General features: G+C 32.1%; 1 protein-coding gene across 2 annotated transcripts; it reads left to right on the top strand.

The window, feature by feature from the left end:
* The first annotated feature begins 1,525 nt into the window (after nucleotides 1–1,525).
* On the top strand, nucleotides 1,526–7,483 carry NPGR2 (no pollen germination related 2). Of its 2 annotated transcripts, none has more exons than XM_047316820.2 (6): nucleotides 1,526–1,819; nucleotides 2,356–2,640; nucleotides 3,079–3,331; nucleotides 3,701–4,908; nucleotides 6,230–6,383; nucleotides 6,863–7,483. In XM_047316820.2, the coding sequence occupies exons 2-6, from the start codon at nucleotides 2,440–2,442 to the stop codon at nucleotides 7,180–7,182; spliced, it is 2,136 nt and encodes a 711-aa protein (XP_047172776.2). In that variant the 5' UTR covers nucleotides 1,526–1,819; nucleotides 2,356–2,439; the 3' UTR covers nucleotides 7,183–7,483. The 2 variants fall into 2 exon arrangements, with proteins under 2 accessions (XP_047172776.2, XP_087953019.1); XM_088096893.1 differs by having other exon boundaries at nucleotides 1,526–1,693.
* Nucleotides 7,484–10,585: the final 3,102 nt, after the last annotated feature.

Raw genomic sequence — 10,585 nt, forward strand, 5'->3', positions numbered from 1 at the left:
TATCTTAGAGAGAGGTGAAAGAAAACTAGGAGGAAGAGTTCTGGAGAGATAATTTGAATTTTAAGTAATGAGACGAATTTAAGAAATTTATTTATAATAGCAAATTATTTTAACTTTAAAACACTCGGTCTCATTGTTTTAAAACACCTATAAATTCTAATATTTTATTTTTTAAATTCTTACATAAACGAGAAAAATATTTATGTCTGATGATATCTGTAGATAAAATTTACATATACAATATTTATTATCTGTAGCAAAATTATTCCATGATTAGATAAATCCACATATATCATTATACAAGAGATTAATTTGATAATAGCAAGCAATAAGAGGAATAGTTTAAAGTCATTTTAATGAGTTAAATGAGAAAATGAGAAAAGTGAAAAAGAAAATGGTTTGAATAATTTATTGTAATAAATTGATGAATGGGATGGAAGGTGTGAAGAGTAGTTGACGAAGGTTTAATGGAAAACCTTTTGCACGTCGCAACTACCAGAATAACATTTTTAATTTCTAAATCTTATAACATAGATTTTAGAATTTTATATTGAAGTTTGCTCCAATATTAGTTTTTAAAATAATATTTCTTTCTTTCTATTTATTATATTTCCTACCGAAGCTAGAAAGCTCCACCAAATAACTGTAAACAAAGAAAATACTCTCATCTCTTAAGAAAAATTAAATAGAATTACCTGTGATAATATATAGAATATTTCTGTTTGATTTTTTTATTATATTTTGAATTGTTTGACTAGTTTAAACATATAATACACCATTAATAAAGAAAATAATGATAATACATCTAAACTGTTCATCTAAAAATACCTATACATATTATTTAGTTGCTTTATAATATGATTGTATTTTTTCTTTTATTCATTTCTAACTTATATATTGTCATTCAAAATATAAATTACGTATAGAATGTAATCATACAAATATATTTTTAAATAAATTTACAAAATAATTAAATATTAAATTTAACTCATTGAAGCAAGATATGTTTATAAGAAACGGAGATATACTCTCGTTTATATAGAAGCATTTCTATATATATAAAAAAATATTAAAATACGTTTTGAATACATATCCTAAAATATTGAATAAGCCTATAGTTCTTTTTATTAATTTTAATTTTTAAGACTTAAATATATCTTTTTGTTAATGAAAATTGAAATCATTCCAAACTCGTGTCTTTCAGTATATTTTAACTGATATTAGTAATAAAAAATATTTAAAGAAAAATACTAACTCTATGCTAAACGAAAACTTTTTAACTTAAAAACATCTACACTAAGTAATATTCTTCATTTTTTAATGTAATATTAATTACTTTAATCTTGATTAATTTGTAAATAATATTTTTGTTTATTGTTAATTGCACACGTCTTATTTATTTTGAAATAATTAAGGTAAACAACTGCATAGTACGTAGTTGTCCTCTGCGCTGTTGCACCGGTAATAAAACATTCAGTGGGTCCCACAACAGGAACAGTAACATTCACCACACCCACCCATACCATTCATCCCTCTTTTTTCTGTTTCCTCTAATTCTTCTTCTTGTCAGATCTTCTTCCTTCCTTTTCTGTTCCAATTCCATTCTAAGTCTCTTCTCTCTCCACTTCAATTTCACTTCCTGTAAATATCATCACACACAACAACAAAAGGGAGAAAAACAAAACAGCCAAAGGTTCTCTTTGGATGCTTTACTTTTTTGCTTTTGCTTGATTCAAAGTTGCCTTTGATTTGATTGCTCAAATTCAGCGATGGGTGTCGCTGTTCGCACCCTCTGCTTTTTTTGCCTCAAATTCAAACGGTGAGAGTTTTACTCCTGTACTATGCTGGTTCCTACGGTTCAAGTTCAAACCTTTTTCTCAGCCTCACTAGCAGCATTATTTTGTGGAAATGTCTTGCCTTTTTTCTGCTTTCTTCTGAATTTTGTTGGTAGCTCAGTCACTGTGGGTCGGTTTCAAGGGATGCTGCTTCTGCTATCGTTATTCTTCAGTTTTATTTGGCATGTGGTTTTAAAATGTTTAAAGGGGTTTACACCAATACAACAGAACGAAGATGAGGGAATCTGAATGCGGTTGACCTAAATTTTACTTCTTGTGGGGTTTGTGGTTGTTGACTTAAAGGGTTATACTAAAGTTCTAATTAGTTTGTAATTAAGGGGTTTTGTGGTGGGTTTGTTCTCCGCTATGGGATTTCGATTCCGCTGCATATTAGAGCCTGTTAACTAGGATCACTTTGGTTGTAAATTCCAAATTTGTGGTGCTCTATATTTTTCTTAATCTACATTCATAAACCGGGAGCATTGAGTTTTGAATTATATATGACGTTGCTGGTTTGCAGAATTTTAAGTGAAGAGGAGCAGTATGGGAAGCAGAATTAGAGAGAGGAGGGAAGGTGAAACTAGGAGAAGTTTGCAGGAAGATAATGAAGTGTCTACGGTCAGGAGATTCGTTGGGAGGAGCTGATGAAGTGTTTCCTTCTTCTGGATCTCTTGCAAGTGCAACCAAGGACTTTTCAGCTAGTGAACACTCTTGCTTAGGCGAACACATTGATAAGAAGCCGGACACTGGGAACATAGAAGAAGCTGAATCATCCTTACGTGAGAGTGGTGTCTTGAACTATGAGGTTGATTTCATCATCCTTACCTTTTGTTGTTATACCGAACAATCAGATATGTTTTGTTTGTTGATTACAGGTTGATTGCTTTGTTCTTGGTAAGTTATTTGTGGTTGTATAAACTAATTTCAGACTTCTGTCCATTCTTGTAGTTGTGCTAGAAAGTCAGCATCTATCTTTAATTGTTTGACAGAATCCTTTATCCTAATTGAACATATGACCGAGGAATTGGTGTCTAATTTTCTATACTTCTGTGAAACCACCACTGTTGTCAGTAGTTTGTCTGATGGTCAATTTATTGAGTTTAATCAATACAATTTTTTGGGACTTTAGGATTTGAGCTAATAAATTCTGAAATTGTGTTGTTCATGTGTGTTTCTTCTTATTTAAAAAAAGTGATTATGGTTATCATTATTATCTAAAGCAAAACATGTCCGTGATGTGCAGGAAGCTAGAGCTCTGCTAGGAAGATATGAATATCAGAAAGGAAATATAGTAGCTGCTTTACATGTCTTTGAGGGAATAGACATAGGTGTTGTGACTCCTAAGATCAAAATTGCCCTTTCCAGAAGCAGAGAACGCCGCAAGAAACATTCTCAAAATCATACTGAACCGCAAATGTCTATACATTCTGTTGGCTTATTGTTGGAATCTGTCTTCCTCAAAGCAAAATCTTTGCAGATTCTTGAAAGGTTTAAAGGTATTCCCACTGGTTTTGTGATTCATCCTTCATAGTTAATTTATTTATTTATTTTTCACTTCAAGGGACTTGTGAGCTTTTATTGCATATTAATGTACACAATAGTAAAACCTTTTCAATCAGCATAAGATTTCCCTCTCGTATACTGTGTTACTTTACCTGATAATTGTGTTATCCAAAATGTTTGTTTACTTGAGAACTACATTACCTTGAGAATCCATTAACCACAATATTTACATTTTGGCTGAAATTGTTTGATTAAAAGGATGATTATTTTTTCTGAAGTTGGGTAGTTTGAAATACGGTGAAATGGCTAATCTCTATGAAACGTCAAAGCATATTCTAATGTATTCCCATTCATTCTTGCAGAGGCTGCCCAATCTTGCAAAGTTATTTTGGATATAGTGGAATCTTCATTACCCGAAGGCTTGCCTGATAACTTCGGTGCTGAATGTAAATTACAGGAGACCCTGAACAAGGCAGTTGAGCTGCTTCCAGAATTATGGAAACTTTCTGATTGTCCACGTGAAGCTATTTTGTCTTACCGACGAGCTCTTCTTCATCAATGGAATCTTGATGCAGAGACTATAGCAAAAATTCAGAAAGAATTTGTTGTTTTTCTTCTTTACAGTGGAGGAGAAGCCACACCGCCCAATCTCCGTTCCCAAATGGATGGCTCATTTGTACCTAGAAATAACATAGAAGAGGCTATACTTATCTTAATGATTTTGTTAAGAAAAGTCACTCTAAATAGAATTGAGTGGGATCCTTCAATTTTAGACCACCTCTCATTTGCTCTTTCAGTTTCTGGAGATTTGACGGCTTTAGCCAATCAATTGGAAGAATTACTTCCACGGACAATTACTAGAAGTGAAAGGTACTACACTCTAGCTCTTTGTTATTATGGAGCAGGTAGGGATCTGATAGCACTGGATTTTCTCAGAAAGTTGTTGAGGTGTAGAGAGGACCAAGACCATGTTCCTGGTTTGTTAATGGCTTCTAAGATTTGTTGTGAGAACTGTTCTCTTGCAGAAGAAGGAGTAAGCTTTGCCAAGCGAGTGCTTCAGAACTTGGATGGCAGATGTAATCAGCAAGAAGATCATGCTAATTTCTTTCTTGGTGTCTCACTTTCAGCCCAGTCGAAACTGGCTATTTCTGATTCTGAAAGGTTTAAGAGACAATCTGAGGCACTTCATGCCCTAGAAACTGCTGCCAGAACAAGAAACCCCCTTGTACTATACCATCTCAGTCTAGAATATGCAGAACAAAGGAAGTTGGATGCTGCACTTCATTATGCAAAATGCTGCATAAAACTGGAAGGTAGTTCTAACATTAAAGGATGGTTGTTGTTAGCCCGGATATTGTCTGCTCAAAAGCAGTTTCTGGATGCCGAATCTATCATCGATTCTGCTTTGGATCAAACTGGAAAATGGGATCAGGGTGATTTGTTGCGAACAAAAGCTAAACTTCAAATTGCACAGGGAAAGTTAAGGAATGCCATTGAGACATATACTCAGCTTCTTGCTGTTCTTCAAATTCAGAGTAAAGGTTTTGGTTCTGGAAAGAAGCTATATAAGGTTTGTTGTTGTAAATTATAATAACTTATGCTGATAATTTTTTTTTTGAATCATTGGCCTCTATTCTTGTTATTTTTATTGTTAGAATTGGATGGGTGCAGTTTCCATGAACTTTTAGAATTTATTAGATTTTTGAAGAAACTTGTGACCATGGGTTTGTAGTTTAGAGCAAAGGAACTCTCCTGTTAGTCTGTACCTGAGAAGTGAGAATATTAATAGGAACAGTTGTAATGAGGATTTGAACATCATTTTATTTGGTTTGAGACGGAGCATTTCACCATAAAGTAGAAGGTGGAATGCATAGAGTTCCTCAGAAGAGTTTTGCATGTATTGATGACAACACTGAAGTCTTTTGAAAAAAGAGTTTTGCATGTATTGATGACAACACTGAAGTTTTTTGAAGCACGGTGTACCTTAAGGGCAGAGTTACTCCTTGGTTCTTATATTTATGAGTCAGTAATTACTAGCCTTCGTTAGGAAGTTTTGTGGAAAGTATTATAACTATTTGTTTTGAATCTGCGTGATTTCCCTTCAATTGAGCCTTCTTTTCGAAAAACTTTAGCATTTGAATAGGAACAACACATTCTGATAGTGCCGTGCTTTATTTTTTCTTTTAAAGTAGTCTTTATGTACTTTTTTTTCCCCTTTATGCTAGCCAGATATATTACCTACTTCCTTGAATATGGAATTCATTTGATTAAAATGGCATCCTTTCAAGAGGGTGTTAGGTTTATATTGGTTTTACTTTCTTGAAGGTGTCATTTTCAAATCTATGATGTATATCATTCTAGTGTATCTCTGCCTCATCTTTTGGAACTGAAACTGTCCCCACATTGTGCCTGAAGAAGTAGTCAACTCTTGGCGAGTACTAGGACTAATAAGATACTGAAATTCTCTACTGATTCAAGCTTTTAAAGAGATGGTATTATTAGTTGCCGCATTAGTTTGACCAACTGTATTTGGTATATTGCTGAAATATAAATACCTTAGCATTGCCTTAAAAAAAATCAAGCGTGAGGATTTGTTGAACTATGTTTATTACTGAATTCATCTAATTATTTTTCTCTTCACGGTCTTCTGCGGATCGTCAAACTATTTGCTGAAAGAATATGTCCATAGATGGTTGCTTTTTTGGTCTATTATTCATGTCCTGGTTTTTGAAAAATTCAAAAATTAGATCTTGCTCCAAGATAAACATCATTGCTTCTGGATGCATTTTATTTGTATTATTTGTCTTAAGTTCTTCTTTTTCTTAATTTTTCTTGTGCCAAGACAAGATTGCTTCTAGCTGCTTTACCTTTTTTTCCCTTCCATACGACAGGACAATAGAGATCGTGCTAGGAACTTGGAAGTGGAAATATGGCATGATATTACTTATGTATATATCAGTCTTTTACAGTGGCATGATGCAGAGGTGTGTCTTTCAAAATCCAAGGCCATCAAACCACTCTCTGCATCTAGATGTCATGCAATAGGTAATAATATATCTGATTTTATTTCTCAGTTTCATTTTCTTCCCATTTAACAATTTCTCCTGAGATAGAAAGGAAGGAGGCTGACAGGTTTTAATAACTGCCAGATGTTATTTGATATAGAAAATATTGTTTATTTAGAGTAATCATTATTTGCAGCTATGCAATATGCTCTTGCATTTAGGTGCCAAGAGATCAGAGATTGGATCAGACCCCGGAGGCATTATTGAAATAAAACATGAAACATTGAAACAGATCTAACTTACTCCAGATTGATAGTGACAACAAGCTACATGATAAAAACAGCTTCAGAAATCAAAAACATATATGTAGCATGATATATAGATGAATTTGTTTTTCATTCCTTCAGCGGATAATATTGAATCAGGCTGCACAACTATAGTGAAATTGCTAAAACTGAGAATGAACAATGAAAATTCCTCTCTCAGACTTGTGGGTTGTTTGTTTGTTAAATTTCACAGGCGTAATGTACGAAGCAAAGGGCCATTACAAAGAGGCTCTAAAATCCTATGGCGATGCTTTGGACATTGATCCTGGTCATGTCCTTAGCTTAGTCTCCAGTGCTGTAGTTCTTAAACGATGTAGTAGTCACTCAAATCCAACAGTTAAAAGCTTTTTGATGGAAGCACTACGACACGACAGATTCAATGCTTCTGCTTGGTATAATCTTGCCCTTCTTCACAAAGCTGAGGGCACAGCATCATCATTAGTTGAAGCGGCAGAATGTTTTCAAGCTGCACATTTTCTTGAAGAATCTGAACCTGTTGAACCTTTCAGATGACTCATTCTATACAGGTTGGTCTACTGGTAGAACCAAAAGAGCAAGCATGTTTCTTTAGAGATTATCCTTCTGTCTCAGGATAGCTAAGAGAGATGCATTGATCATGGTGTGGAGAGCTAAGTCTGAAAGAAATTATAGTAATAAACTAAAAAAAAAAGATGACAAACTCTCCAAGCATTTTTGTGATGCAATTGCAATGATTCACGTTTCATGTATTCATGTATAATTTTCACATGTCTTCTTTATATGTCAATTCAGAAAGTAATAAATGCAAAACGAACCATATAATCGATTCAGTTTACTTACGATATTATTTCCTCTTTAGTTACTTAATTAAAAACCAATTTTTAACTGTTTGATAAGTCAGCAATTTAAGTCAGCAATTCAGTTAACTGTTGTGTTCTTTTATAAGTATTGATTTGAGGGAGAAGAGTACATGAATTTGGATGTATTTGAAGGTAAAGTTTTTCTTGTTTCTTTTTAGGGGTTTGGAGATAATGATAGAGTGAATTTGGAAATAAAATTTATGAATAATTTGATCGATATGATAGATTATTTTTTATTTAGTAAATTAAAAAGTAGAATTATCAAATTGTTTTCTATGATAAAAGAAATATAAAATGATATTTAGAAGAGTTCGAATTATTTTAGATTTTTTTAATGAATAAAATTTTATAAAGAAGTAGTAATTAAAATAAATAAAGAATATAGTATATTTGGTATAAAAAAGTTAAATATTTTTATTTTCAATATTAAGGCTCAAAAAAATTAAAGACTTTTTTATCACACAATTAGTAAAGTCAATTCAAAATATGACATAATATAGGATATATACCTACATAAGAAAAATATGATTCATATCAATCAAAGTGAAGTCTCTTCATTCATTTAAGTTTGCAATTTATTTTAACTATACGATGTTGGCATATCCATAATATGTCTTTTTAGGAGTGGCATAAATAAAGAAAGTTGTAACAGTAACACTGTTTGAATAAGTTATCATTTGAAATGTTCATACTTGTTAATAACTTGAAAAGTCTTGTATAGTGAGATGAAGGGATTCCAAAGATTAGGTTGTATCTTTCATTAAAGATGACAATTTGACATTCAATAGTTGCAATTTGGAGGTTAACAATGACATACATTCGTTTTTCAAGATCATTTGCTTCCTTTTATAAGTCCCTTATTGTCGAATCCATTTGAATTGAAGACACATGTCACAAAATTAAAATCAAAATCGTTAAGACATCATACAATTTGAAATTAAATTGAATTCATTCAATTGAAATAAAAAGAGAGTTGAAGGATACAAATTAGTGGAAAGAGTCTCGATGTCATCCAATTTGTCAAGAATTTAATTCATATTGAATTGGACTTCATCATAACGTTTGTTCATGTCGAGGGTCAAATGTGATAAATTTTCTTCCATTTGCGAGATATTTTGTTCCACTTGATGCATATTTTCAAGTCGTTGCATTCTTCCATCCACATGTTCAAATCTACATGTCTTGAACTCTCCCTATATTTGACTAAGAATTTCAACATTTAGGTGGACAAGTGGATGTTCCAAATTGTCATGAGTATGATGTGAATCTAGTGTAGTGCCTTGATATAAAGGACTTTGTGATTGTGCTTGTACTCCATCCTCATCATTTGCGTGAACACCTAGCCATACACCATGTACATTAACAATATTAAGCTTTTTCAAAGAATTTGTAGAAAAATGTTGTCTCAAGTGGTGCTAACCTTAGTAGAAAGGTCCACTCCATTTATATTCCATGATTTTGGTTATCAAAGTATCGTATGGAAGAGGTGCTTCACTAGCTTTGTTTTTTAGCATAGTTTGCATGATATGATGTGGTCATTTAATAGAAACATTATTTTTCAGGGCTTATATCATAAAATTATCTTCTTTCATGCCTTCACTTGATGTTTAACTATGATATCTCCTTCTTTGTTTAGAAATGAAGTTTGTAAAGTTTGGAATGGGGGTATTACAATTAAATTTAACTTCTCAACCAACCTGATGCTACAATAGCTACAACAAGATCCACTATCCACAATGAGAGAACAAGTTTTGTTTTGAATTTGACATCTCATGTGAAAGATGTTCTCTCTTTGGGATGTGTGTGAAACACTTGATTGATTGCTAAGTACTCTCCTTACTATGAGAAGGTTGCCTTTCCAAGGATAAGTGTCCTCTCCATGGGCCTTCACATAATCAACTTACTTATAGTAGGTTTAGTAGTAGGTGTGACAACTTGTTGCTGAAAATCATATGAATCATGTGGTTGTTTTGGATAGTAATAATAATTCATTTGAAAATCACATTGTTGATAATTTTCATATGAAAAATTATTTTTCATTTTTGAAAGAGGTTTTCTGAAAGGAAATAAGTAGAAAGCATGTTGAGTAGATTTCTAGAAAAGTGAGAGACGTCTCAATGGACAACTTAAGTACCTTATTTTTTCTTGACCAATATTCCTCAACTAGTTTCACAAATTTTCCAATAAAATTCCTCAAACAAAAATTATGATAACAAAAAACAAAAAAGCCTAAATTAAAATAACTAAATAAAATAAAGTAAATGACACAAAAATCCAGAAAAAGAAAATGTTAGTGATAAACAAAATAAAAATAAAAATAAAAATAATAAAATAAGAACAAAAATGACAAATATTCTAAATGTGTTTCTCGACAACGATGTCAAATTTGATAACGTCGTCGATGATGTGATCAAATTAATACTGCTAAATATAACAACTTTCGTATTGCTAAGACAAAATAGAAAGGGTAAATTCAACGCTAAGTTGTCTCTCAACGAACACAGAATTGATCCTTAACAAATTAGTTCTTATAAAAATTATACAAAAGGGTTAGTAAAATAAAAATAATAAAGAAGATAAAGATAAATAAAAGATTAGATAAAATGACAAGATTTAAAAAGATATAAACAATGATAAACATGAGACTCTTTAGGTGTATAGACGATTTTATCTTAAGAGACTCTATCAACTCAAGAAACTATATCTACACCTACAACTCACAGAACATGATTAGGTTATACCGTTAGAACCATTGATCAACAAATAGTCTTATAGAAGACTCAGATGACACATCCAAAAATACTACGACTCACATGCAAAGAAAACAAGACAAACTAAAGAAAAATAGTTGAAACTAACTTACTCTTTTGTAGAAACTGATTAGGTAGACTTAAGATCTCGTCATTGTGATAACTGAGGTGATCTATGATCTTTAAACATATGAACGCATGAGAAGAACTCCTAGAGAGAAGTAAAAGAACTTTAGAAAAGTGGTTTCTTTAGAGATTATGTGTTTTAAAATAACGAAACTCGTTTATAACAAAACTCGTTTATAAAAAAACTTGTTTATAACAAAA

The sequence above is a fragment of the Vigna umbellata genome, chromosome 8, assembly GCF_029865625.1.
Source record: "Vigna umbellata cultivar VRB3 chromosome 8, Vumbellata_1.0, whole genome shotgun sequence".
NCBI classification, from domain to species: Eukaryota; Viridiplantae; Streptophyta; class Magnoliopsida; order Fabales; family Fabaceae; genus Vigna; species Vigna umbellata.

Bases quoted from the DNA above. Each gene is read 5' to 3' on its own strand.
- NPGR2 (XM_047316820.2), top strand. From the start codon at position 2,440: ATGAAGTGTCTACGGTCAGGAGATTCGTTGGGAGGAGCTGATGAAGTG. The intron at 2,641-3,078 runs GTTGATTTCATC...CGTGATGTGCAG, and splicing joins GTGGTGTCTTGAACTATGAG to GAAGCTAGAGCTCTGCTAGG. The intron at 3,332-3,700 runs GTATTCCCACTG...TCATTCTTGCAG, and splicing joins GATTCTTGAAAGGTTTAAAG to AGGCTGCCCAATCTTGCAAA.